The sequence below is a fragment of the Mollisia scopiformis genome (genome assembly GCF_001500285.1).
Source record: "Mollisia scopiformis unplaced genomic scaffold LY89scaffold_7, whole genome shotgun sequence".
Lineage (NCBI taxonomy): Eukaryota > Fungi > Ascomycota > Leotiomycetes > Helotiales > Mollisiaceae > Mollisia > Mollisia scopiformis.
This window is the reverse complement of record NW_017263587.1, coordinates 1,252,171-1,278,551: the sequence shown is the minus strand read 5'-3', so window position 1 is coordinate 1,278,551 and position 26,381 is coordinate 1,252,171. Positions and strand designations below refer to the sequence as shown.

The window sequence follows — 26,381 nt, the reverse complement described above, 5'->3', positions numbered from 1 at the left end:
AGGGGACCCCACACTCTGATCCGAGAGCTATGGGTACTGTAGCTTTGCATTCATCTTCTCAATTAATTTCGAAGTATCTCTTCAATTGATTGTTTCTAGTATACAAACAATCTATGAAAGCATGAAGTTCATCCAGAGTCTCGCATTGGCGTTTGCAGCCAGCGCTGTGGCCTCAGAGCAGCAATTGCCTTTGCAACATGGCGATCAACGACCGAATATCGTGGTGATCTTGACGGATGATCAGGATTTGCATATGGACTCTATCTCGTATATGCCATTGTTGAAAAAGCATGTCATTGACCAGGGAACTTTTTACAAGAGTCATTACTGCACGACTGCGATTTGCTGTCCTTCACGAGTTACGCTTTGGACGGGCAGGAATGCTCACAATACGAATGTTACTGATGTGTTTCCTCCTTATGGTGAGTCTGAGAGTATACGGAGTCATAATGTTGGATTTTACTGACCTTGTTGCTAGGCGGCTATCCCAAGTTCGTAGCTCAAGGGTGGAACTCGAATTGGCTTCCCGTATGGCTCCAAGCCGCGGGATACAGCACTTACTACACGGGAAAACTGTTCAACTCACACACTGTCGACAATTGGAACAATCCTCACCCAAGCGGTTGGACATCCTCAGACTTTCTGCTAGATCCTCACACGTACCAGTATCTCAACGCAACCTTCCAACGTAATGACAGGCCACCAGTCAGCCATGAAGGAGAGTACTCGACAGATGTGCTTGCTGAAAAAGCTTACGGACTGTTGGAAGAAGGTGTCAATTTGAGACAGCCTTTCTTTTTGACGATTGCGCCGGTAGCACCTCATTCGGATGTTAATGCTTCAACTTTCGTGAAGCCGGGAACTGGAAAGGACTTGGATGGGATTATCATGAATGCACCGATTCCTGCGGATCGACATAAGCATTTGTTTCCAGAAGCGATGGTGCCACGAACTGCGAACTTCAATCCCGATAAGGTATGTCCTTCTCATGTACGATAAGTTTTCAGAGAATTGACACATTTCTAGCCCTCGTCTGTGTCTTGGCTCTCGAGACTGGATAAACTTACGGATGAGGTGGTAGCATATAACGACAACTTCTACCGTCGCCGACTCCAAGCGCTTCAGGCAGTAGATGAGATAGTCGAAGGTATCGTCACCAGACTTGAAGACTACGGTATCCTCGATAATACCTACATCATCTACTCAACCGATAACGGCTACCATATTTCTCAGCATCGACTGAATCCCGGCAAGGAATGCAGTTTCGAGGAAGATATCAACATTCCCCTAATCATCAGAGGACCACATGTTCCCATTGGCGAAACTAAAGTCGTTACAGCACACGCAGACTTGGCACCTACGATTTTGAAGATTGCAAGTGCAAAGGAGGGTTGGTCTGGACTTGATGGAAGTCCAATCCCACTAAGCGAGAAAGAGCTCGAAGACTCGAAAAGTTCAAGACAAGAGCATGTTAACGTTGAGTTTTGGGGACGAGGTATCCCAGAAGGTATTTATAAGTTCTCTTTGGATGATGGGAAGATTGGTAAGTCACTTCAAACTCTTGTTATCTAAGTGAGAAGCTGACTGGGGTAGTTGCATATGCTCCAAATAATACTTACAAAGCTCTGAGAATTATCTCATCTTCTTACAATCTCCTCTATACTGTCTGGTGCAGTAATGAGCATGAACTTTACGACCTCAACGTAAGTCTCGATCCCTCATTAGTTTGAATCATTATTGACTTCCACAAAGACTGATCCAGGACAACTGAAAAACTTGTATCCAACTTCAAAATTCTTGCCTGAGCAGAATTTGCTTGGAATTCCACTGTCTAAAGTCCTTCCTCGACTCGATGCACTTCTCATGGTCACAAAATCTTGCAAAGGACAGACTTGCGTGAACCCTTGGTCAGTCATCCATCCCGCAGGAAACGTGAAAACGCTTGGAGACGCATTAAATCCACGATTTGACGGCTTCTATACAAGTATATCAGAGAGTGTACGCTTTGATAAGTGCGAGCTTGGATATATTCTGGAATCTGAAGGACCTCAAAGCGTAGCAATTTTCCAGGATGATACTGGTGGATCTGAGCTATAGTCAGAAGCTTCATATGCATGTCAAAATTCAATCTATTCAGGGATATTAAGTTTGTGCCTGGAACTCATGTTGACTCCTGTGTGAACGTAATCCCAACATCCAGATCTTGGGGACTCTGGAGACGGATGTCTCAACCCGGTTATGCGAGTCGAATAACGATAAGAAGCAACTGCATGACAGGTGTAACTAGACCATAGCCTGGTCTAGAATGCGCCTCTTTCTCTTGTCCATCTGCGGCCGACAGGCTTTCTGTCCTATAATAACCTCGGAAAGAATGACGTGAAGTGGGGTTGAGATCACACAATATCACCCAAAAGATATAGTCCAGCCTCGTTGGCGGGGTAGGGTAAGTCTCAGCCTTTTGCTCTCCCACCAGCACATGTTTGTTGTTAACCCCGTTAACCCCTGGGATATGGTCATATACATCAAATCCAAGTCAATTGGCGTAACAGAACAGGCCAATGTCACCATCTAGATGCCGTTCCATCCGAGAGATGCTTTGTACCTGAACGCGGGGGTTCATCAAGCTCCGGGTATATAGTTCTAGATGCGCAAGCTCTCTAATTGCTCTCACCATGATATCCAGCTCACTTTCTCTGAAGACTATACAGCAGATCGTCCATCCTCACTCTCTTGTCATTGAGAATCCCCCGAACAAGCGTCTCCCTAGACCACCATGGCTCCCTCAGCAACAGAAGTCGAAGCCACAACCACCATCCCCGTCCACCCAGGCAAGCAAGCAGCCACTTCTGCAAAGCCATGGGTGAAGTCAACTGGTGCTTTGGACCAATATGAGCATATCGAAGTCACTCCAATCATTGGACGAGAGTACCCACACGTGAACCTCGTCTCTCTTCTCCAAGCATCCAACTCCGAAGAACTCCTCCGAGAACTCTCACTCATCAGTGATTTCACCCTTTCTTCCTCTGACCTCCAGTTCTCAACTAACACCCCCTAGTCTCCCAACGCGGCGTAGTCTTCTTCCGCTCCCAAAACAACCTCACCGCGGACCTCCAAAAAGAACTAATCCAAAAACTCGGCCTTGCCTCCGGGAAACCATCCACTTCCGGTCTACACATCCACCCAATCCTCAACTCCGAGCGAGAAGGTTACCGTGTGAACGATCCCGAAATTTCCACCATTGACTCGGAGCTCAACAAGAAACTCTACACCAACAACACTCGTCTTAAGCTCTCCACCGAGAAGCGCCAGAATGCCGGTGGCTGGCACAGCGATATTGCATTCGAACCCGTTCCGGCGGATTACTCGAGCTTGAGACTCGTTAACCTGCCAAAGACTGGGGGAGATACGCTGTGGGCAAGTGGATATGAGATCTACGACCGCATCTCTGCTCCGTATCAGAAGTTTCTCGAGGGTTTGACTGCTACGTTTAGCCAACCAGGCTTCATCGAAGCAGCTGAGAAAGGTGGATTCAAGATCTACGAAGGCGAGCGTGGTTCCCCATTGAATGTCGGGAAAGAGTTAACAGCCGTTCATCCTGTTGTGAGAACTAACCCTGTTACGGGCTGGAAGAGCATTTTCCCTGTCGGAGGCCACATTTCGCATATCAATGATGTGACGAAGGAAGAGAGTGCAGCGCTGTTGAAGTGGTTTAATCGCTTGTTGATTGATAACCATGATTTGCAGGTTCGGTTCAAATGGCAGAATTCGAACGATGTGGCGATCTGGGATAATAGGAGTGTGTTTCATACCGCGACGTATGATATTGAGGGGCAGGGTGAGAGGTATGGGGTCAGGACTGTGAGTATTGGGGAGAAGCCTTTCTTTGATGCTGAGAGTAAGAGTCGTCATGAGGAGTTGGCTGTTGCTGCTTGAGTACAGGTGGGGCACTATTAGGATGAGAAGGTCTCCTTCAAATAATCGTACCAAATTGTCACCAGCATATAGTAATGAAATTTATGATCCTTGCGTATTTGCGTTCAAGGAAGTCCAGGAACGAGTGACAACTTCCAGATTTGGCAGGCGAGAACCAAGCTTGTCCCTTGAGTTTAACTATAACTACAATGCAATCCTAAGTAGATAAATACACAATCATGGCAATCTCTTTTCTTTAAAAAAAATTTCTCAAATACTAAACTATAGCACCCCGCTTAACCCCCTATCCTCCACGTGACGACAAGGACCGTGCACCCACCTTCTTCACCTCGACTCCACCTCAACTCAAACCTTTCAACAACATCTCTCCACATCACTTGCAGGCCGATCTCCAAAAGCTACTCTATCCGCGGCCCATCGCAAGTATAACGCGTTGCTTCAAGCAGCCAAGACAATCAAATAACCTGTCGTCTCCACCGAAAGTTTTATCACCCCTCGCTTAACCAAGCACGTATTTACATGGAAACATAACGACATATTCAACTCTCCCAAACTTGCATATCTGCAGCGCCAACCTCTCTATCGATAATAGTAGATAAGGGAAAGGTGGCCGTGACAAGCCTATCTACGCGAGCTTGGGTTTTGTGGCGCGATTTGTTTTTCGAATTGCAACATTTTGGAATGTTCGATTGCGGGGAAGGAGGACGTCTAAGTGGTTGTATTTCGGTATCACTTCATTCTTGCCCTATATGACGAATTGGAAAGTGGATATTGGCTTTTTACTGTCGGGTTTATGCTTACCTTTGGGTGCGGTTCCAGAAGTCTGGAATTGTGGCGGTCTTGTCAATCAAGTAATGGTTATATCATCTCGTTGATGGTTGGGATTTTAAGGCTCTGGATGTGAAGAGCGGGTGTTTTGCGGTTGAGAAATACTCCGGTTTGAAATACTCGCGGTTTCAACTGCCAGCCCAAGTGGGAAATGCTCGGCTCTTTACAGAACCAAGCTGCTCGGAAGAGCAACGTTCCACACTTCTAGCATCCACACGTGGGCCCACCACCCATTAAGTAACCAGAAGCATATGCCAACCACGTTTCTGCGTTAGGAAATCGGTCCGCAGACGTAAGATGGACTGTCCTGCATCCATTGCTGGGTTACCCCCATGCTTCCGGATCTCAATTTTCAACCCGGAATTATGGACTTCTCACAACGTCGCATAAAACCAAAGTCCTCCCCATTGCGAAAAATTTATCTTCGGAAGAGCTCATTCCAAAGTCGGGAATGTCGTCCAAGGAAGACTCGACGGCTCGGACGTCGTCTAGGAATGCTGCAACTAACGTCGACGACAAACTTCACTACGAGGAAACGACTGCTTTCGCAGATCCGCTACCAAAAGTTCAGTACGTGAGCAGCGAATCCGAATCTGACGAAAATGGCGAACTGTTCAAGAGGAATCCGTTTTTGGATCCCGACGTTGCAGAGCATTGGACTGCTGTTTATGAGCAGTCCCAATATGAATGTCGACACGAGTTTGACCCAACCTTTACTTGGAGTGAGGAAGAAGAGAAAAGAATCATCCGAAAATTGGACTGGCGAGTTTGTTTATGGGCTGTGAGATGTCCTGCTCCCTGGATTTTGTGTCATGCTAATGCTTTCGGATAGTGTGTTATGTTCTTCGGTCTTCAAACAGATCGTGGTAATCTAGTCCAGGCGTTGGCAGATAATATGTTGACAGATCTAAAGTTGACTACAATGGTTGGCCTTCATCTGGAAACAACCACAATTGGTGCTAATGATAGACAGAGTACAACTATGGCAACATCATCTTTTACCTATCGTTCTTACTTGCTGAACTACCTTCTCAATTGGTCTCCAAGAAAATCGGTCCTGATAGGTGGATTCCGATGCAAATTACTCTTTGGTCCATTGTAGCTATGTCTCAGTGTGCTATCACTGGCAAGCAAAGTTTCTATGCCACTCGAAGCTTGCTTGGGATTTTGGAGGTATGACACCAATTTCCCATCACAATGACTTGACTGATCATTTATCCAGGGTGGATTTATTCCTGATATCGTCCTTTGGCTCTCTTACTTCTACACCTCTCGCGAGTTACCGACCCGACTCAGGTACGGATATTCGAGACTTCTAACATCAGTTGCTAAATTGTAACTAGCTTCTTCTGGACTACACTTTCAGCGACCACGATAGTCACTTCCGTTCTTGCCTTCGCTCTACTTCATCTTCGCGGCGTTGCAAGATGGGCAGGTTGGCGATGGCTCTTCTTAATCGAAGGTATGCATTTCGAGGAATCAGCCTTCGACGAACACTCAACCTAACATGATCGATAGGTCTCATCACAGGCCTGGTCGGAGTGGGCTCGTTCTTCATGATGCCTGCATCAGCTGTCCAAACCAAAACGTGGTTTCGGCCCAAAGGCTGGTTCAGTGAACGAGAAGTCAAGATCGTTGTCAACAGAGTCCTCCGCGACGATCCATCCAAGGGCGACATGCACAACCGCCAAGCCATTACCCCCCGCCGACTCTGGAACGCAGCCAAAGACTTCGATCTCTGGCCTCTGTATGCAATTGGATTAATTGCATATATCCCACAAGCCCCACCTACAACATACATCACTCTCACACTAAAAAAACTTGGGTTCAGCACCTTCAATGTCAACTTACTCACGATTCCCTACTCAGTCTTCCACATCATCACTCTCCTTCTCCTAACCCGACTATCAGAATACATCAACGAACGAACCCTCGTCTCCATGCTCCAAGCCATCTGGACCCTCCCCTGCGTAATCGCCCTCCGCTACTGGCCCGGCACAATGGTCGACCACTGGGGCACATTCGCACTCGTCACCGCTCTCCTGTCATACCCCTACTGCCACGTCATCCTCGTGGCCTGGACATCCCGCAACTCCAACAACGTCGGTGCGCGTTCCGTTTCTGCTGCTCTCTACAACATTTCCGTCCAACTGGGCACCATCATCTCGAACTTCATTTACAGAACGGACGATGCGCCGTTGTATCATAGAGGGAATAAGAATTTGATTATTATTAATTGTTTGGTGGTTGGGCTGTTTTTGTTTACGAAGGGGTACTATATCTACCGGAATAGGCAGAGGGATAGAGAGTGGGCAGCGATGACGCCGGAGGAGCAGAGGGATTATAAGCTGAATTGTAAGTTGTCTGGGAGTCGGAGGAAGGATTTTAGGTTTGCGCATTAGAGAAGAGGACCGAGTCTGAGACTTGGTGGAGGTAATGTTCATAGATAAATCACAAAGAAGAAGAGTGTGTGTATGAAGAAGAAGAAGAAGAAGTTCTTTCACGGCCTTTTATGTTCAATTTCAGGAGAAAAGAGGAACAGGCTCGCTTAATTTCGCTTAACAGCATGTCGACAATGGTCCCAGGACTCGTTGAGTTGATGAACACAAAAGGCATGAAAAACAAATGTGTACGGAAGATGATTGACGATGAGACCGAAGGTCAAACAAAACGGGGAGGCTTGAGCAGAACCTTGAAGTTAAGATTGAATGATGAAAATTTAAAATCGAACTCCACATCAGAAAATCCGAGGGAAAAGTTAGTGAGGGTAGGGATCTCAACACATCGAAATCATCACAGAGCCATTCTATTCGTCTACTCCTATATAAAACATCACATCCTTGCTGACTCGCTAGATAAAGCAGAAGAACAATCTTGCTTCAACAGCTTGCACTCCACATTCTCCGAAGCAAAAGTAAACAAACTCCTCGTCTCCTCACGATGACTCTCTAACCACTCCAAATAAATATAATCTCTCTCCCCATCACCCTTCACCTCCGTGACCGCACTGGCTCCGGGCCCAAACCTCATAAACCTCTCTTTCTTCCCAAATTCTTCCCACGGCTTCGACTTCCCACTCGCAAACGCCGTCCAAATCTTCCCCATCTCCTCCGCCGTCTTGACATGCTCTTCAGGCAATCCGTCATTCTCATTCTGGAACATATACGTAGCGCACATTCCATGATATGACAGTCCCTCGGTCTCTCCTTCAAGCGTCGACGGCTGATCAAAATGATACAGATACGCCTTCCCCCCAAAACCTCTCGCGATGCACAGATTAGGATACTGGAACAACATCACGCTAAAGAAAAACCTTAGCGCTTCTCGATACTTCTCATAACTCATCTCCTCCTTCCTGATGCCGAAGTACACGAGAAAAGTATCGATATCGGCAGGCGAATGGAACACACCGCTCAGGTCGTGCAGGAATCGCGGCTGTGGAACGTGTGTCGAGATATAGTCCACGATAATACCATCGCACTTCGTGTCACCGAGTATGATGCTCTTGCATCTCGTTTCGGGCTGCTTGGCAAATACGTCCCAGTTCAGAGGCAAGTAGATCCCGCACGCCATGGGCCCCATTGGTGCTCTGGTGTAGTGCTTTAAGATCTCCATTGCGTCTAGGGATCGGAGTTTCTCGAGTTTGGCTTCCAGGCCGAAATGAGAGATGTTGAGAGAGGTGCACATTTCTTTCCATGCTTGTCCGAACATGGTTGCTGGCAAGGGACCGAGGACGGGTGCAGAGCCAGACATCATGATTGCGCGGTCAAAGAGAGGATCACCGCTTAGGATATGATAATGGATGCTTGCGCTTCCGGCACTGATGCCGAACGTGGTGACGTTGTTGGGATCTCCGCCGAAACCTTGGATGTGCGACTGGATCCAGAGTAAGGCACTGCGTTGATCAATGAGGCCGTAGTTTCCTGAGCTGGGGAGGTGAGATGGGTGTTGGTTTCTGTGGCTTTCGGTCGCTAGGTCGAGAGAAGCTGCAAAACCTAGGGCTCCGACACGGTATTGGATTGAGACAAGGATTATGGGTGTGCCATTCGAAAGTGCGAGACGACAGAGTCTTTCTGGGCGATCTCGGGGACGAGAATTCGAACCGTGAAGGAAAGCACCTCTACAAAGGTTAGTACTAGTCTGGTTCTTGAGTAGAGTGGACATACCCATGAATCCAAACCATTACAGGAAGTAATGGAAACAAATTATTACTCGGACTCTCAAGAGTCTTCGTAGGAACAGTGATGTTCAGATTCAAGCAACCGAACTCATGATCGTATGGATTGCCATGAAGATTTCCACCTACGGCTACTGATGGGCTCTCAATTTGGATGCATCTTGGTCCGAAGGTTGTAGCATCGAAAGGAGATTCGAGGGTATTTAGAACCTCACTATGTGTCCATCGCTTTGTGACAGTGGCATAAGGGATACCGCGGAATAAGGTAAGATCATCGTCGAGCTCCCCGATCAGCTCGGCGCTCAGGGAAGGTACTTGATAATGAATTGTTTGAATAGTCATCTTTACGATGTGTCTTTGTGAGTCTAGAAGGAGTGAGCAGAAACTTGCGTTGTCCTTTCCTACTTATAGATCTCCTGTTCGCCTCATATACCTTGTACCACGTATTGGTCCTACCTCAGAAGTAGTACGAGAGGACATGACGTCTCTTATGGTATCTCAAGATCTTGATCGGGGTAGCACAGGAGCTCAGAAGCCGCGGTAATGGGCCAAGATTCAAGGGATGAGGTTCTTACAGCAGCAAACGTGGGTGCATAGCACCGGATAGCCTCAATATTGAAAGATTTTCATTGTTGGCATCTGAGCCCTTGATTGAAGATCCTTCTCCCCATGTCTTTAAACTGCAAAGCCTTGGTATCATCAAACCACCAAACTTCTACGCATATTCAAAAACGTCCGCACGCTATGCAATACTTTACATTACTCAAAATCAGTCCTCATCACTATCATCGTCTTTGACAACAACTAGGAATGGCTCTCTCGAATGCCATATTCTCCTTTCCCTCGCTCCTAATACAGCGTCCATCATCTGTTTCGTATTTGCTCGTGGCCTGCCCCCTTTGGCAGGCTGTGGAGGTGGATGCTGCAAGAATGTTTCTTCCACGGATACACTGATTTCGAATTCTCCTCTCGCTAACGCTGTAACGCCGAAACTAACTTCAATAGACTCCATCCCAGGTAATGGTGGCAGAGTTTGCTGAAGAACTCCATTCCAAACGAGCTTCTTGGTGAGATCAAGTGCTAGATTATGTGGTTGGTCTCTGCAAGAGGGCTGCAGCCGCAGCATTGGATGAATGGCGTCTTGGGTACGATTGCTTATGCGGACCTTCAATTCCGAGAAGGCATCGGTAAAAAGCTGGTGTTTTGATGTCCCTTCAGATGCATGGTTGATAGAAATGTTTATTGCAATGTCATCAATTTTGATGGCCTCGATCATCCGCTGTGTTAATCTGATACCGCGGAGCTCTATCTCGCCATGCCGATAAGGTCCAAATTTAGTAGCCCATGTGCCGTGAAACATTTTCAAGATCTCTTCTCGGTACCAGAAAGCCTCCCTGCTAGCTCTCTCCGAATCAGCAGATACTCTGCCTGTACTGACCACAAATTGGCGCTGCCTGGAGGGGTCCAGAGCAGGTATTGAGGCTATTGGATCCTTGAGGAAGATGCGATGCAGAGGAAACATAATCTTTGAAGTGTTTCCTGGAAGAATTTCTTCATCGATGATGCCTGCGTTGGCAACGTCGAGGTGCAAGTGTAATTGGGACGGCCAGGCATTCCGGACGTCTAACACAACAAGGCAATAATCCTCTGGTGTGAACGAGGCGTTTTTGGGGTTTGTTGTGGCCATCATGTTCCAAAGAGAACGTGGGACATTCCCAGTAAGAGGCAGCACATCAACTCTTACTACTTCTACACTGGCGTTTACTGTGACCGTAAGAGGCAGACTTACTTGTCGAGTGTGGAAATTGTCCTGAACTTCTGCTGCAGGTACGCCAAGATGTGCATAATCAATTTGCACCACAGCACTGGTGAGACCGGGTCGTCCAAGAATTTCAATGTCAAAAGTCTCAGTGGTACCTGGAGCAATGAACACTTTCTCGTCATGTTTTTTCTTCCACTTCAGAGCTTGCTTGCGTGCGAATATGAGCTCGCATTCATAAAGCTCGGCCGGCGATGCTTCTCGATTGCTCATCGCAGTCTGTAATGGTGCTTGCGTGGAATCCTTGAATGAGAATAGAACCAAATCAACAGGGGTTTCTCGCGATAGGTTTTGAAGAGTGATTGAAAACACCTGGAGTTCGCCCTCCAAGACCATCAGCGCCGACTGAGAAAGATTTGTAGATTTCACAACCACTAACGGTTGCCGCTCAATAACATTCAATCCGAGGGATTTAGCCTTGGGTGGTATTATGGCAGGCGTCGTAGAAACAGGACCCGAGCTAACACTGACAGGGCGATCCTTTTGTCTGAATAGAGCTGCAACTCCAATTGTCTTGACTTTCACATCTCTTTGAGGTGACCATGGCTCTTCGAAGATGGGGAAGCGCCTTTCTCTGCAACCTCTCACCCGAATAATACATCCTGTGATCCTTAACTCGCCTGCAGCCAAAGGTGTGCCAGCAATGGTAAGGATTTGAGTCCGATATGGTCCAATCACAGTTTTTTGCACTGTGGATTCGAATTGGGCTCCTTCACTCTCCAGCTTGATGCTTTCTATCTCAACGTCGAATTCGTAGGGATTTTGTAATGTGGCGCGAAATACAGCACCTTCGCCAGCGACGAGTAAATTATCGACAGCGGAGGTGTCGGGATTACGTAAAAATGGGTTGTAGATGAACGGATTGACTTCTTGTGATTCGGTCTTTGCACTCGCCCCTGGAAGCTCGCTTTTTGTATGAGGAATTGGTGTTCTTGTGGATTGCAGAGGCTCCAGTTCAATACCACGAAGCAGAAACTCATCCCAATATTCAGCTTGCAGATCTTTGACACCCAGATTCCTCGCAGCCCCAAGAGTTCTTGAGATATTAGTTGCGAGCCTGACTTGCTCTTCTCGGCTCATCATAGGTGATGCATCTTCGCTCCTAGGGCCTGGTGCGACGCCGCTTCCAGCAGTGCGTAACAGGTCGGCTGTGAATCGTAAAACGCCATGAAAATCTGGCAGGGCCTCCGAGATATTTATGCAAGAACGGAGAACGTCCATCTTGAGGACTTGTCCGCCAAAACTCCGAATCGAAGCGTCGTGTAAGATTCGTGCAATTGCGGCGTCATTTGAATCCTGCAACGCAGTTGGACCAGCGGATGATACGACGCCATATATTTTACCGAGAGAGCCAAGAAATAAATCGACGCCAGTCTCAATGTCTCCTTCCCCAAGATCAAGTGCGCCGGCTCCATTTGCGTTGCCATTTACAGAATTAAGCGCTGCCAACCCAGCGGCAGGATGAACTCCCATATCTGCAGCACCTTTGATTCGCGCCTGGACTAAACCAGGAATAAGAACAGAAACTAGGTCTCGCATGACCATAGCCTTCTTCCTGTGAAAACCAAGAGATCCCAGAACCGATGCAATACCGCTCAGAATGATAGTCCTATCAACAACAGATAAACTCTCTGTCGAAAAATGTGTAGGAAACGCTCGCGAAAGTACAATTACAATTTCTGTGCGGGTGGGACGTATATTCAAACGTGCTGTAGCAAGATTGGGAGCTTTCTTGAACGGAATACCGAGCACCATAAGCTGTAGGACTTCATCGTCTATTGTGCCACCAGCTAAATGGACTGCTGATAACAGTTTCGAAAATCTTATTACAGATTCAGAAAATGGATATGGAGGGAGTGACTCTCCAGTATTGTTTGCTGCTCGAGCATAAAGATTGAGAATCCGGTCTACCAATTCTGGAAGTAGGACTGTGAGATTCTGGAGAGAAACCAACCGATTGCTTGCTGGACTTCGTGGGTCTTGAGAATTTGGTGTTGATGAGGTCTTCTCTGCAGATACATAACAGATTTGGGGAATTTGAAAGTCGATGCCAGTCCAGGCGAGCATCAGCATGCTCACTAGAATGTTGTCCAGCGCTTTAGCATGCCATAAATGGTCAAGTGCATTTTTGGCAATAGTGGCTGCTTCGATGAGCTCCTTCAAAGCATCGGACCACCTGCCTGCTTTCATATATAACGAGCCTATCACGATACCAATGCGACCTTTGCCCTTATTTCGTGACCTTTCGCTCACACTTCCAGAACCGAAACCTTGTACTGAGACTTTGTCTTGCTGTTGTGCGTCTCGGAGGGAGTCAGTTGTGGCAAGGCGAATAGGCAATCCAGGATTTGGGCCAACTATTTCATCAAAAGTAGTGGCTAGACCAGGAGTCCCATTAGGGGTCGACGGTCGAGCAGAGGGGGTCGAGGCATTCGAATCGGTTCGTCGCAGCACTGCCGGCATTGACATTCGGACATGGCTTCTGTCTACACTGCCAGCAGGTGATCCCGACCTCGAGTCCCCCTGTGCAGAATACTGAGAGTTCCGACGTGACAACATATCTGCCTGTGCAACATGCCATGCTCCGTTATATTGCCGATTGATCTGAGCTTGGCTTGGAGAGTCGATACTGTTCAAGGCCTGAAGTGACTTGGCCAGCGTGGTCATCTCCGCCAATAGCATAGAAGATATGTCACACATGACCGTTTTCATTGTCGTCCTCTTACAATCTGCTGGTGGAGGAATTGCAACTAGACCCTCTGGCAGACTCCCAAGAGAATCTCGAGGCACATAGTCGAACAAGAGGATTTGATGGACTAATGCCTTGGGGTACCGGTCCCGCAGATCTTCAAGATCTTGGTATAATTCTCGCAGATTGTGCTCTGGCTTGGGTGGTCCATTTCCATTGAGACTCCTCCGCGTGTTCCCTCGGTATGAGACATGGTCCAGCTCAGCGCCATCTGCAAGAGCTATAATCACCAGAGGCTCGCGGTAAAGCTCGAAAGGGGAGAGCGCAACGTGTGAAGGTGGAGGGTAAAAAGTTGTAAGGTCGTATACGATCATGCCTGTGGGAAAGGCTAAAGGCGAAAACATGTCTATGAAGAATTAGCTACTGTTTTTCAAAGGTAGAGTTCTTGACCATTCTCACTTCTGTTCGGCCGCCCATCAGGGCTGATATCCCCCAGTCGAACGACATTCTCTGGCTGTAGTCTGTCCACAAAGCTGAGAAATCTTGCTCGTTTGATTTGGCCAATTGGCAGAAGAACGACTCGTACTCTGGCGGGAGCAACGGGCGAAAGCTGGTCGAGCATACTGACAACATCTGGAATGCGCCGAACGATGTTGAGAGTGAATTCTATGGTGGAGACTTAGATCATCTTTTTTCTAGGGTCGGTATCATGACGTGACTCAAAGGAGAACAAGTCCGAAAGACCTGTAGGCAAGAAAGGCTGTTAATACAATGCTTCCTCCTCGTCGTGTGCCTGTATGTGAGTGTTGCGATCCAGATTTACGGCAGCCTTCTGCATTGTTGGTTTGAGGAGAAATATACATCCGGTCCGAATCGTGACTAAACCAAGAATCTATAGATACTATTGAAGATTGGACGCAATATGTACAGTACCTACGCTTCAAAGATTTGTACATATGTGATCAATCTTTACTCTGTTGCCATTCTGTAGATTTCAGTGCACCATGACCAACCAGACAGTTTAAGTTAGCCTCTTCAAGGAGAAATGGTCGGACCGGAGGCACGGGCCAACTTTTAGGCATGAGGCAACGTTAAATAGAACCTGAACTACAGAGTACATAACTTTATCTTGAGACATCAAAGTTTGATCAAGCTATAATACATGCTCAGTGAGTATAACAAGTGTAAAGAGATAAAGACTGCAGTTCTATGGCCATCTCTTTGCAACCAGCAAACTCCAGTGAGCTTTGCGATCGCTGAATACCAAGAAGAAGGTTGAAAAGAAGTGCCTTGAACTCCTTTGCGACTGGCCTTTACAGTTCTTGAATTTTAGAGTAAAACCCATATTTTGCGGGTTCTGGCATTTTATAAGTCCACTCGGATAATACAGGCGTTGTCACCTTTCATGTTCACTGGGGCTTTGAGATTGGTATGCTCGTAATGAGCTCGCTAGCATTCTCGAGTACCTAGGACTCTATCTGCTTGCACGATCCCTTCGAATTCTGGTCTGCCAGAAAGGATCCCCTCGCCATTCTGAAGTGCTTATGACCCCGTCCAGTTGTACGTTGAAGTTGTACGTTGATGCCTTCAGAGAGAATCCTATGCCTTTCCCTTTCCCTTGCTCTAGGCCTTGCCCTTACTCTTGGCCTTGCCCTTACCCTTGGCCTTGCCCTTACCCTTGGCCTTGTTCAAGTCTTTGAGTAAGACCGGATCAGATTCACGACCCTCAGTCACAGTCTGATCATACCGACATAGAATGCCCCGCTTCTTGCACCAACCGCAAGGCTTCTCCCTGTCACACTTCTTGCGTCGGCGGTTGCATTCCCCACAGTTCTTCGACAGGATGCGGTTTGCAGAGGCAGAGGCAGGGGCAGGAACAAAGGTCGAGGTCGAGCGCTTTCCCTTCACACCGGTAGCAGAACGGTTGCGGGTGGCCTATGGTGGAATAGGTTAGCTATGCATTCGAGGATGCCCTTGGCCTCTTGGTGACTTCGAACCCAAGCTGCCCAGAGCTGAGTGGCGGATCTGTTGTATCCTCGTCTGGGCTGTACCCAAAGTGTACATATTAGAGTCAAAGAGCTGAACGTACCTTGCGACTCTTGGTGTTTGAACCACCATTGCTGTTAAGCAATGCGGTCTTAGACGATCTTAGTACTCGAGGCATGGTGGTCTTGGTTTTTCGGTCGGGGGTGTGTTGTTGTTGTGGATGCAAGGTATGTGCGCAGCTAGATGATGAGGGTGGCTTTTATATTCCCAAATCGGCCGTATGCGGGTTGGCGCGATGAGCTGATCCTCCATTATCGGCAAAAACGATTTCGGTATTGACGCCAACATGGCCCCCTTCAATTGTTATTATCATGTGTGCATTTGATTTTACAGGCATATGATATTTCTTGCTAGAGCAACTTACTGCCCCCCTCTATGGAAAACGCAGTTGGATTTTCCCTGGTTCTTCCAACAGGCGTACACAGAATATGACCCTCAGCGAAACGCAAAGTCATCGCAGGACTTGTAACAATGGTCTCAAAAAGATGACATTGAGTTATGCTGCAAGCATCCTGGGTAATTCAAGAACTCTGTCCTCATTCTCCCCTCGGAAGAGCTTCATTGAAGCTAATAAAGCTCCTCAGCAGATCACTTTTCTGATAGAATTACAACTATGAAGAAACGAGGCCCTGTACAGCTTCCTTAGGTCTCCTTGCATGCCGCTGCGAATGTTCCGAGATACGAAAGCCAGTCGAATCTCGAGGGGAATGCCTTAAGATGTCCAAGTGGGAGGATGGGGGACACATCTGGAAAATTAACATACGCAGCTTATGGGAACAGCGCTGCCTGCCCTTCGGCAGCGAGCTGTAACCTCAAAGATCTGCATCTCCCAGCAAAATAGCTTTCCCAACATGTTCGATACTTCTCAATACCTTTACGGCTATAGCTCTGATGACTTCATGCTCCCGAAACATCCAGCGGATTAACAGAGGTGGGTGTTCAGGATTGCCGGCGAGGTCATCTCAGCGCTCCGTGTGGTGTAATGATGGAGAGCCGCATCAACACAATGAAGTTATCCTATCGAGCAGGAGTTCATGAGTCGAGGACGCCTAGATGGTCCGCAGTAGGCTCATTGACGAGAGAGGTCAAGTCAAACACGCTGGAAATTACATCTCAATATATCGACGACAGTTTAAGATCGTCCTCGAAGCCTACATGCACAATTAACGAACTACTATCACGTCTCATTCGAGGGAATGATCATCAAAATACTAAAAAGTGGAGACGGTGAGAAGCTTGTGCATATTCATTATCTCATCCTTTGCATTGAGAAGAGCTAATGAACGAGACAGAAACTTATGACGACGATCTCCTCGTGACCATCCTGAATTCCGGAAACCAGACTGTGCCCAAGCAAGCATTGCGCCACATCCATGGCAAAATCCCTTCCCAGCCCGAATCTCATTTCACTCATCGCTTCCAGGTTTGTCCTCATTGCGGTCGATCGATGGCTATCCGAATAAACATGTGTATGCTGCTTCCTTTATTTGGAGTAAGCTCGCATCTTATTTCGAAATGGAAGATCGTCGCTGTCTCCTGACGTGGATCTCCAATCGTCGTTGTCCTCGCTAACGTCATCGAACTCAATGTCGGGAGCTGTGCCAGATTCCTCGAACTCGTCAGAGTCTGAGCTTGAGAAAGAGAATTTGAGCTTTCTCTCAATGCTAGATCCTGGAGAAGAATATCCTGGAGAAGAAGGTCCTGGAGAAGAAGAGCCCGAATCAGAAGAGCCCGACGACTATAATCCCGAGTATCAGCTTCAAGATTCGTATATCATAAAGCGTCTTCCAACATTCTTTGCGCTTTGGTTGGTTCAACATTGGAGCGGAACTTACAACAGAGGATCGATCTTGCCATTGGGACGTGTAAAGCATCTGAGATTTGTCAATCACCTTTAATAAGTTTAGTGGCGTCAAGAAATACTTACTGGCAGTCCGCAGGCTTTTCTCTTCATATCAGCATCCTTCCTGAGCTCGCGAAGGTTGCGCTCCAAGAGTCTGCGCAAGCTCATGCCTTGGGCGGGCATCCACGCGCTTCCCGAGTAAGGAACAGTTGGAAGATCTTCGTTGGCTGCGTCTCTCGTTGCGCTTTCAATGGCATTTGCCAAAAGATTCCGCTTGACATAAGCCATGTTGTCGATATGGAAGATGTCAAAAGCTGGGTGCGAGAACGAGAACGGGCGATATTGTCAACAAAGCTGGTGACGCTAGCCACTTCGAGCCTAAGCGAGGGGGTTGGCTTGCTGCGTCACTCAGAGGCATATACAGTACATTCAACTGTAACGGCACCAGGATAGCGTTCTTTTAATCGCTTTTGCACATTAGGGGGTCGCGATAACTCGCTGCGAACTGGACAGACGATGAAGCCTGCTATGGCTAACGGATATCTACCTCAGGTACATGGTACCAGCCAAACCTCCAGCATGGGAAATCAGCCTTCTCGCTAGTTAATGGACATGGAATGCCAAGCTCTTCATATTTGAAGGTGCCAAATCTTCTTTCCGGTCAACATTGTCAAGCACCGTAAATCGACTCGAGATCAGGGCAGCGTCTTCGAATGCCCTGAAAGCTCTTGTGCACCAATCCACTATGCTCAGCTACTTTGTAAGAGCATCGAGTTCCGCAAACATGTCTTCCTACTTGCTGAAAATCTACCGACGTTATATACCACCAATCAAAGCGGGCTCATGACTTGTGGGTTGATCACAAGTGATCAACTAAGAAAGCAAATGAGAAGCAGGGGGTATGTTTGATTTCATTCTCTTACTCTCTGCTCTGCTATCATTGTCTTTGGAACTCTATATTGACATTTTCAACACAACCAAACCCTCTTGTACGGCTAGCACACAATCGTTATCCATGGGAAATGTTTCAATCTCTCCCATTATCGATTGGTCGAAGCTGTTTCTGTCAATTCAGATTTTCTTGCATTGGACGTCTGCACCACTATTTTGCCGGCCGTATACTCAAACACTAGCCAAACATCTGATTTGTAAATCATTGCTTGGAGGGAGTTAGAAATCTCCATTACCGCTCATTCCTTGTGCCCATTGGCACTCTGTTGTCTAGTGGTGTTTCCCAAATTGCTAATGGTAGCTAGGTTGAGGTTTGTCTAAAATATTGGAGACCGCCATTCCTGACTTGTGAGATCAGCCATCCGAGACCACGAGGCAAAATATCCTGCAATTCTAGATGAAATAGCATTAATAGTGCGGCTCTGCCCGCATTGTGGGGGCCCAGTTATGTGTGCTGATGTGTTGATGTTGGGGGTCCATAATCTTTAGTTCGATGACGAACAAATCTCATGGCTAGGCATTAGCAGTCGGTGAATGAGCTCCATTTCAATCGCAGACGTCACTACGGCCGCTCGCTAGAATTTTTGTTCTTCCTCCTCCGTTACAAAATCTTCAACTCGATCTTGGCTTCTGCTGTTCGACATATCTCCATCGACCCACGAACCACCACCCTTGTCAGACTCGGAACTTGTTTGCTCTCTTTGCACCCCATCTTCTATTGTAATCTTCTGCCATGGATGAACCCATTAATGTGCTCCAGATTTTGGAGATTGCTGCTGGGATTGGAAGCAGCCATGGCATCTTGATCAATATTCCTCCCGGCCATGTGCAAGACGGCACCAGATACTCGACCTACAAGAGCGAAGACAGTGCAGATTCCAATCGTGCCAAGTTGAACAGCATTTATCTGAATCTCCCAAAGTGGATCGAGCCTGAGGAAGAGGATTGTGAGCAAACCGATGTCGAACAGAACCATGGCAAGGACATGCAGAACGATAGCGAGGACGACAGGGCTTCGAAGCACGTATCAGACAATCAACTACACCACAGACGTCCTTCGGGATGGATTTCAGTACGTCAAATTTCGTCTTTGTTTTGAATTAACTCTCGCAACCGATCTCGGATTATCTTCGGAAGCAGTTCATGAAAGAAGAGGCATTTCAGCTCTTCTAATGAGCTGTCCGCTTCTAGAATTCTCTTAAGACTGCATACTGACTTGTCCATAGTACAAGACCTTGCTCCAACGAGTCCAGGCTGAAGCACCGGTGGTTGAAGCTTTGATGGCTATGCACAGAACCGATATCGTCCTCCTGTATACCGATAACGATGCGGATGGAATCCACTGGTTTTGGACAATAATTTGTGCTGGAGGTGTTCCGTGTCTTTGTACCAAGCTTCCGGAGGATCCTGTCCAACGTACGAAGCAAATTGTCAATTTGAAGGAAACTCTGAAGGAACCCCTCATTCTCACTTCGAAGAATTTGGAGGCTCAATTCAAGGATTTAGATGTTGATGGTCTCAAGCTCTGGACCTTTGGTCAGATTGACAAGAGCAGACGTCGCATTCTACCGCATCGTCCGTACCCCGGCATGGGCCCTGGCAATTTCCACGGCTTCGAAGGGCTGTCTCTGTATTTTCCTGGGCACCTCAAGCGTCCACAGAGCCTCGCCGTCCTCATGCTCACCTCTGGCAGCACTGGCAACCCAAAGGCTGTTTGTTTGACTCATGATCAGATCATCAGTTCTCTCAAAGGAAAGAGCGAGCTTCATGCAACCACTTCTAAGGATGTCTTTCTAAATTGTAAGTTGCTTCAAACTGAACTCAATATAGCATATTCTTTGATTTTCTTTGGGCGGAACTTTTGTTGCTGAGGCCCAATTCTTTCGATTTCAGGAGACAAAGCTGACGCTCTGTGGCAGGGACCGCTCTTGATCACGTTGCACATCTGCTCGAGATACACCTCCATGCAGTCTATGTAGGAGCCAACCAAGTCACTATTCCAACTGCGGCGGTTCTCAGTAACCCAGTCGCCTTCCTAGAAAGAATCAGTGATTACAGCATCAGCTACACATTCGCACCAAATTTCTTCCTTGGCCTCTTGGTTCAGAAGTTCCCAGATTTCGCCAACGATTTGCCAGATGTTCATGGTAAGTACATACCCATATATGTCCGTTCATAACTATCCTCATACTTACAACTCGTTTTCAGATTTTGATCTGTCTTCCCTTCGGTGCTTGATCTCAGGCGGAGAAGCCAATCTTGTCGAAACTTGTGTGAAGTTGACGCAGCAACTGTACCCCTTCGAAGTCCCGATGTCCTGCATCCGTCCTGGCTTCGGAATGACGGAGACATGTGCAGGTTCGATCTACAATCCGTTCGACTGCCCACATTACGATGTCCAACAACGAAACCAGTTTGCTTCTCTCGGTTTTGGTATCAAGGGTATCAGTATGCGATTCTCCGAAAGCGACGAGTTGGAAATATGTGGTCCTGTTGTCTTCAAGGGTTACTATAACAACGAGAGCGCCTCACGTTCCGCATTCACTGAAGATGGCTGGTTCAAGACGGGGGACATTGGTCACTTTGATGAGAATGGCAGATTGAATCTTACGGGTCGGGACAAAGATTTAATCATTGTCAACGGGTATGAGCTCCAAAATCAAGAAGCAGAGTTCTTTTAGTTAATGTTGATTAGAGTCAACCATCAGCCGCAGGGCATTGAGAATGCAATTGATGACACCAATGTCCCTAGCGTAACTCCAACATTCACCACTGTCTTTGGAATCCGTCAGCCTGGCTCAAACACTGAGTCCATTGTCGTTGTCTACCTCCCAGAGGGACAATCGAATGATGCATCCACCCGTGTTGCTGCCAGTGCATCAATCAGCAAGGCTGTGGTCACTTATTGTGGGGTACGTCCCTACAAGATTGTCCCTCTGGACGAGGGTCAATTGAAGAAGACATCGCTTGGAAAGATCTCTCGATCCAAGCTACAAAAGTCCTTCGAGAATGGGGACTTGGACAAGTACATCCAGCAAGATGCCGAAATCAATTCTGGTTTCATGTCGTCAATGTACCAACCGGCCGGTACATTGACAGAAGAGGCTGTTTTGCGTGTGTTTGTGGAGCGTTTTGGTGCCGTGGGACATTCGATTGGTGTCAACCACGACATTTTCGATCTTGGCATGAGCTCATTGGACATCTTGGGCATCAAAGTGGACCTTCAGAAGTCTTTAGACGTGCTCGACATTCCAGTCACTACCTTCTTCTCGTACCCTGTCATTGTCGATTTGGCTGCCGCCCTCGACAAGATGCCAAAGGTTTCTGGCCGACAAATCACCACCGAGATATCCCCTGACTCCCAGGACATTCGAAAGAGCCTATTTGGAGACGAAGAAAGCGGCAAGGTTGCCTATGATCCTGTGGTCGTGCTCAACCCAAATGGCACCAAGACCCCTATCTTCTTCATCCATCCAGGCGTTGGCGAAGTCATGATCTTCTTGAACATCTCTCGCTACATCAAGGACCGTCCAGTCTACGCTCTGAGAGCTCGTGGATTCAATGGAGAGCCCTTTCACACTTCTTTCAACGAGATCGTCACTACGTACCTCGCCGCTATCCGTAAAGTCCAGCCTAATGGTCCTTACTCATTCGTTGGCTACTCGTTCGGATCTATCGTTGCATTCGAGATGACCAAGTACCTCCAGTACATCGGTCAAGAAGTCAAGTTCTTAGCTACGATCGACCAACCCCCTCTCTTCAAGGAGCGTGCCAAGAGTTACGATTGGTTTGAGTGCGTCCTCACCTTGGCATTCTTCTTGGGCTTCATGGAAGAGAAGAAAGCCTACGCTGTTCTCCCTATCATGCGTCGCCATCAACAGCACGAAGTCCTCGATTACATCTTCGGGCAAGCACCGGCGGAACGCGTCCAAGAGCTCGGCATGGACCGTGAGAAGCTGGCTGATTGGGCTCGACTCGCTCTTCAACTCAAGAAGTGTATCTCAGAGTGGGATCCTAAGGGCAAGGTCAAGCATATGGATGTCTTCTACACCGGTCCGTTGATTGGTTTGGTCGAGGCTGAGAATATGAAGGAGTGGTTGGAGGAGCATCTCATGGTTTGGAGTAATTATGTCGAGAAGGGTTGTGCCAAGTATCATGAGGTTGGTGGTACGCATCGTACGTTGATTAGCCCTCCTCATCTGGTTGGATTCTGGAAGGTCTTCAAGAAGGTCATGGACGAGCGTGGATTGTGAGTAAAGGTTGGTTGGTGTTGTTGGAGTATTTTACGAAAATTTCTTTCACGCGGTCTTTCTGAGTGGCGTTCTTGCTTCGATTTCATCGTGGGGGCGTCAAAAAGAACGATAGATGAGAAGACGATGGAACTTGATTCTGGGGCGTTCTTTTCGGGTTCACCACAGACCTGAGTGCTGGTTTCGCAGCAGTAGATTCAGCTCCTTGCATTTTATTGGATTTCTGATGCTGGTACTGACACGCTAGCAGTAGATAGTCAAATGGAAGTTTTGATTTTAAAAGCATTATGTTTCTGATAAGATAAGGATTCATGTTGATGGGCCTGCCAACGCTGATCCCGGAGCATTTGTGTCCACCTTTAGACCAGAAAGAGCTGCTCTGCCAACCTCGCTCTTGAAGATATCTACAGCACAGCTGACTTCTACAAAATCTTCCAACTCCTCACTAACTGTTTTCAACTTCTCCTTCACGGATGTTACACCTTCGTATCCGACAATGTGTCGAGCTGGAGGATTCTCGTGTCCTCCTATGGCTGCCAAAGCATGCACTGTTTCCAGCACAAGCTTATCTCGTGCATCACTGGGCAATCTTGGGTATCTTGAGACGATCTTCTCTTTGCCATTCTTCGCTCCGTCTATTCTTGTGTCTGGATGCATATTCACGACGTTCGTGAGGATATCTCTCAATCCGGGTGCTGGGTTGATGGAGCTCTCGTATTGAGGCAGTTGAGGGGCGAAGGTAATCTTGTTCGTCAAGACGGTGATCTCCTTGTTTGGCTGAACGATAGTCAGCTTGATATTGAAAGGTGCAATTTCGTATGCTAGCGAATCGCAATATCCCTCTAGTGCCCAAGTTGAAGCGCAATACATTGGCATCCCGGGAGTTCCTATATGTCCACCTATATTTGTGAGAATGATGATGTGGCCGTTGTGCTTTTCCCGCAAAAGTGGTAGTGTCGCTTTGATGAAATTGACTTGGCTGAAGAATATGATTTCGAACTGATCGCGAACAAGGTTCTGTGTTGCAGTCGAGGTTGAAAGCTCTTCGACAGTGCCGACAACAGCTAACCACAGGTCAGGAATATAATACTAATGTCTAAGACATGCATACCTTCCGAGGTGCAGCATAGCAAAATGTCTATGCGTCCAAATGTATGAACAGCTTCTGCTACAGCAGCACCGCATTGTCCCATCACTCGCCCATCGCATCTTATGCCACGTATCCTATCTTTCCATCCTTCCCGGTCTTTCCTCCCACTCCTGCATTCATTGATCAACTCTCTATATTCGGCATTTCGGTCCTCGTCCTCCATTTCTGAAGGCGGTAAGCCCGCTGCGACATAGTCGCCATGTGCAAGAAGTAGTCTGATCAGCCTCACAGCCAGTGGAGACAGCGAGGACGTCAAGAACCATACTCGAGGAGAGTTATGCGTGGCTATATATCGTCAGCAGAGCTCTCTCACTCTTGTCCTGCCACATACGAAATGAAGCAGCAGGTATCTGCACCTTGGCAGAACCAGCCTCTGACATCTTACGCTCAGCCATTTTGTTGACTTTCACTCTTCCATCGGCACATCAATCGTCCACGTCGAGCATTGCCAACATCCCGACCGTAAAATGAATAAAAGGGCAGCAATATAGGCTTCCTAACGAGGCTGAAGATGGCAGGTGAAGTTTCTTCGGCAATTGTTGACAAGGCTGCACCGAAGATTGACAGGGGCTGAATGCTTCCTGCAGGACGCTAAACATCCCACCGAAAAATCTGGGGAAGTCGGAGGCTTCCTGACTCATACATTAACTCTCTCTCTTCCTCGAATTCTTCTCTCCTTCATCACAACGAAGGAAGGAGCCATTGGAAGCTGCAGTAAGGTCAATTGAAATTGTAAGTCATGTTTCTGACAATAAATACGCGTTTGCTACACCCAATACATACAACAAGAAACTCCGCTATCGGAGCATGCACCTTGTTTGTCGCTCTATAATTTCATAATATGGTTACCAAAAGGACACTGACATCTCATCCTTTAACCCCAGAAATTCTCCCTCACCCAAAGCTCAGGAAATTACTTCCTACATCTCCTTTAAGGTCTAGCCCCAGCCTTAACCCGCCTGATTTGTTTGAACCTCTTTTCGAGCGAGTAAACTATTTTCGACGACCGACTAAGAAGATCAAAGGACGGCGTCGGATCCGCCTCTACCAAGACAACATGCCTACCCGAGAGCAAATCACCTATTTTGGCGCAGGGCCAGCTCTGCTGCCCTCAACTGTCTTGGAAACAGCTGCAGAAGCATTGGTCAACTACAACAACACTGGTTTGGGACTGGCAGAGCATTCCCATAGATCCGAATTGGCAACAAATATTCTGAATGAAACCAAAACAGATCTTGCAAAGTACCTTGATGTTCCAGATGACTACGAGATCTTATTCATGCAAGGAGGTGGAAGCGGCGAATTTTCTGCTACAGTGTATAATCTGGTGAACGTTTGGGTGGCACGACGCAAACAGAAGATATTGAAGGAACTGAATATCCCAGAAGGAAAGGAGATTCCTGAAGATGTCCTTCTGAAGGAGTTGCAGAAGGCAGTGGATGAGGAGCTCAAGGTCGACTACTTGGTTACAGGATCTTGGTCATTGAAAGCAAGCCAAGAAGCGGCTCGTTTGATAGGCCCTGAACATGTCAACATTGTAGCAGATGCAAGGAAAGTCAATGATGGAAAGTTTGGAAAGATACCCGAAGAGTCAACATGGAAGCTCTCCAAAAATCCTGCCATGGTTTACTACTGCGACAATGAGACGGTTGATGGGGTGGAAATATCGGGATTTCCTGAAGTCTTGAAGCCAACTGGAGGAGAAGATGACCCAATCGTGGTTGCGGACATGTCATCAAACATTCTATCACGACGGATACCTGTGAAAAACTTTTCACTCATATTTTTTGGCGCACAAAAGAATTTGGGCAGCACCGGTATAACAGTTGTCATTATCAAGAAGAGTCTGCTTCCTCCAGCAGTGGCCACACTTGCTCCAACCTTACTTCGGAAACTCGGTTTGCCGATTGGGCCCATTGTATTCTCATACGAGACAATCGCAAAGAATAACAGTCTCTACAACACTCTTAGCATTTTCGAGTAAGTCCCTCGTCGATGTTATCTGGAAGAAAGCTAATTGTCACAGCGTCTACATTGCCGGTCAAGTGCTAAAGAAGCTACTACAAACTTTCCCCGACAAAGTTGATGGTCAACAAAAACTAGCTGATCAGAAAGCCAAGCTCATCTATGCCGCCCTTGATAAATATCCCGAATCATATAAGGTATAATTGATGTGCACTCCTCGTGTGGTGGCAAGGCTAACAATATCTCAGATTGTGCCGGACAAGAATGCTCGTTCAAGGATGAATATTTGCTTCCGAGTTACACATGTATGTTGACGAATGCACGTTGCGCATGAGATTGGCAAACTAACTTCTGAATAGCTTGCGAGCGGCATCGACGAGTCTGAGCGAACATTCTTAAAAGGTGCTACGGATCAAGGCCTGACAGGCCTCAAGGGTCATCGTAGCGTTGGTGGTATCCGTGCTAGCAACTATAACTCAATATCTTTGGAAGGCGCAGAGAAGCTGGCTAAATACATTGAGGAGTACGCTCAAGGCCCTAAGTAATCCAGCATTTTCCGGGGTTCGACTTCAACAGTCTCAGTGGATCGGGTATCGACAAATACGGAAAATCATTTTGAATTTGCGAGTTTCAGCATGGTTTTTGATTCTGTGCGTCCATGGGTCATAAACTGGAGCAATGGGTTAATGAAAACATCAAGTATCAGCCAAGCACTGCAAGAAGTGAGTAA

At 47.4% G+C, this 26,381-nt stretch overlaps 10 protein-coding genes across 10 annotated transcripts; 5 read left to right on the top strand and 5 right to left on the bottom strand.

Moving 5' to 3' along the window:
- Positions 1 to 52: 52 nt before the first annotated feature.
- On the top strand, positions 53 to 2,117 carry LY89DRAFT_682887 (Arylsulphatase). Its single transcript, XM_018214592.1, has 5 exons — positions 53 to 422; positions 479 to 975; positions 1,027 to 1,543; positions 1,594 to 1,703; positions 1,753 to 2,117. The coding sequence occupies exons 1-5, from the start codon at positions 122 to 124 to the stop codon at positions 2,095 to 2,097; spliced, it is 1,770 nt and encodes a 589-aa protein (XP_018074457.1). The 5' UTR covers positions 53 to 121; the 3' UTR covers positions 2,098 to 2,117.
- Positions 2,118 to 2,773: 656 nt separating this feature from the next.
- On the top strand, positions 2,774 to 3,933 carry LY89DRAFT_716547 (taurine catabolism dioxygenase; the record flags this gene model as incomplete). Its single annotated transcript, XM_018218272.1, has 2 exons — positions 2,774 to 3,002; positions 3,056 to 3,933. 2 exons carry the CDS (start codon positions 2,774 to 2,776, stop codon positions 3,931 to 3,933), a joined length of 1,107 nt encoding a protein of 368 aa, XP_018074456.1.
- A 1,160-nt stretch (positions 3,934 to 5,093) lies between these two features.
- Positions 5,094 to 7,220, top strand: LY89DRAFT_705885 (MFS general substrate transporter; the record flags this gene model as incomplete). The annotated part of the gene is made up of 7 exons (XM_018217484.1): positions 5,094 to 5,205; positions 5,313 to 5,542; positions 5,594 to 5,686; positions 5,731 to 5,934; positions 5,984 to 6,057; positions 6,105 to 6,223; positions 6,280 to 7,220. 7 exons carry the CDS (start codon positions 5,094 to 5,096, stop codon positions 7,161 to 7,163), a joined length of 1,716 nt encoding a protein of 571 aa, XP_018074455.1. The 3' UTR covers positions 7,164 to 7,220.
- Positions 7,221 to 7,593: 373 nt separating this feature from the next.
- LY89DRAFT_779950 (alpha/beta-hydrolase) lies at positions 7,594 to 9,280 on the bottom strand (the record flags this gene model as incomplete). The annotated part of the gene is made up of 2 exons (XM_018222343.1): positions 7,594 to 8,881; positions 8,928 to 9,280. 2 exons carry the CDS (start codon positions 9,278 to 9,280, stop codon positions 7,594 to 7,596), a joined length of 1,641 nt encoding a protein of 546 aa, XP_018074454.1.
- Positions 9,281 to 9,546: 266 nt separating this feature from the next.
- Positions 9,547 to 14,246, bottom strand: LY89DRAFT_682886 (Trs120-domain-containing protein). The gene is made up of 2 exons (XM_018214591.1): positions 13,906 to 14,246; positions 9,547 to 13,852 (listed from the first exon to the last, which is right to left on the bottom strand). The coding sequence occupies exons 1-2, from the start codon at positions 14,066 to 14,068 to the stop codon at positions 9,708 to 9,710; spliced, it is 4,308 nt and encodes a 1,435-aa protein (XP_018074453.1). The 5' UTR covers positions 14,069 to 14,246; the 3' UTR covers positions 9,547 to 9,707.
- A 727-nt stretch (positions 14,247 to 14,973) lies between these two features.
- On the bottom strand, positions 14,974 to 15,610 carry LY89DRAFT_716543 (uncharacterized protein; the record flags this gene model as incomplete). The annotated part of the gene is made up of 2 exons (XM_018218271.1): positions 14,974 to 15,381; positions 15,536 to 15,610. 2 exons carry the CDS (start codon positions 15,608 to 15,610, stop codon positions 15,070 to 15,072), a joined length of 387 nt encoding a protein of 128 aa, XP_018074452.1. The 3' UTR covers positions 14,974 to 15,069.
- Positions 15,611 to 16,975: 1,365 nt separating this feature from the next.
- LY89DRAFT_666919 (uncharacterized protein) lies at positions 16,976 to 17,623 on the bottom strand (the record flags this gene model as incomplete). The annotated part of the gene is made up of 3 exons (XM_018212944.1): positions 16,976 to 17,230; positions 17,328 to 17,384; positions 17,420 to 17,623. 3 exons carry the CDS (start codon positions 17,621 to 17,623, stop codon positions 16,976 to 16,978), a joined length of 516 nt encoding a protein of 171 aa, XP_018074451.1.
- Positions 17,624 to 18,652: 1,029 nt separating this feature from the next.
- LY89DRAFT_779947 (putative NRPS-like enzyme) lies at positions 18,653 to 22,762 on the top strand. Its single transcript, XM_018222342.1, has 5 exons — positions 18,653 to 19,358; positions 19,513 to 20,086; positions 20,206 to 20,433; positions 20,495 to 20,930; positions 20,982 to 22,762. The coding sequence occupies exons 1-5, from the start codon at positions 19,020 to 19,022 to the stop codon at positions 22,537 to 22,539; spliced, it is 3,135 nt and encodes a 1,044-aa protein (XP_018074450.1). The 5' UTR covers positions 18,653 to 19,019; the 3' UTR covers positions 22,540 to 22,762.
- A 30-nt stretch (positions 22,763 to 22,792) lies between these two features.
- Positions 22,793 to 24,215, bottom strand: LY89DRAFT_612200 (NAD(P)-binding protein). The gene is made up of 3 exons (XM_018210609.1): positions 24,018 to 24,215; positions 23,648 to 23,971; positions 22,793 to 23,600 (listed from the first exon to the last, which is right to left on the bottom strand). The coding sequence occupies exons 1-3, from the start codon at positions 24,079 to 24,081 to the stop codon at positions 22,846 to 22,848; spliced, it is 1,143 nt and encodes a 380-aa protein (XP_018074449.1). The 5' UTR covers positions 24,082 to 24,215; the 3' UTR covers positions 22,793 to 22,845.
- Positions 24,216 to 24,743: 528 nt separating this feature from the next.
- LY89DRAFT_731324 (phosphoserine aminotransferase) lies at positions 24,744 to 26,196 on the top strand (the record flags this gene model as incomplete). Its single annotated transcript, XM_018219564.1, has 4 exons — positions 24,744 to 25,666; positions 25,713 to 25,848; positions 25,900 to 25,956; positions 26,011 to 26,196. The coding sequence occupies 4 exons, from the start codon at positions 24,744 to 24,746 to the stop codon at positions 26,194 to 26,196; spliced, it is 1,302 nt and encodes a 433-aa protein (XP_018074448.1).
- Positions 26,197 to 26,381: the final 185 nt, after the last annotated feature.

Bases quoted from the DNA above. Each gene is read 5' to 3' on its own strand.
- LY89DRAFT_779947 (XM_018222342.1), top strand. From the start codon at position 19,020: ATGGATGAACCCATTAATGTGCTCCAGATTTTGGAGATTGCTGCTGGG. The intron at 20,087-20,205 runs GTAAGTTGCTTC...GCTCTGTGGCAG, and splicing joins TAAGGATGTCTTTCTAAATT to GGACCGCTCTTGATCACGTT. The intron at 20,434-20,494 runs GTAAGTACATAC...ACTCGTTTTCAG, and splicing joins CGATTTGCCAGATGTTCATG to ATTTTGATCTGTCTTCCCTT.
- LY89DRAFT_682887 (XM_018214592.1), top strand. From the start codon at position 122: ATGAAGTTCATCCAGAGTCTCGCATTGGCGTTTGCAGCCAGCGCTGTG. The intron at 423-478 runs GTGAGTCTGAGA...CCTTGTTGCTAG, and splicing joins TGATGTGTTTCCTCCTTATG to GCGGCTATCCCAAGTTCGTA. The intron at 976-1,026 runs GTATGTCCTTCT...ACACATTTCTAG, and splicing joins CGAACTTCAATCCCGATAAG to CCCTCGTCTGTGTCTTGGCT.
- LY89DRAFT_682886 (XM_018214591.1), bottom strand. From the start codon at position 14,068: ATGCTCGACCAGCTTTCGCCCGTTGCTCCCGCCAGAGTACGAGTCGTT. The intron at 13,853-13,905 runs GTGAGAATGGTC...AATTCTTCATAG, and splicing joins TGATGGGCGGCCGAACAGAA to ACATGTTTTCGCCTTTAGCC.
- LY89DRAFT_612200 (XM_018210609.1), bottom strand. From the start codon at position 24,081: ATGGCTGAGCGTAAGATGTCAGAGGCTGGTTCTGCCAAGGTGCAGATA. The intron at 23,972-24,017 runs GTATGTGGCAGG...GACGATATATAG, and splicing joins GATACCTGCTGCTTCATTTC to CCACGCATAACTCTCCTCGA. The intron at 23,601-23,647 runs GTATGCATGTCT...ACCTGTGGTTAG, and splicing joins GCTATGCTGCACCTCGGAAG to CTGTTGTCGGCACTGTCGAA.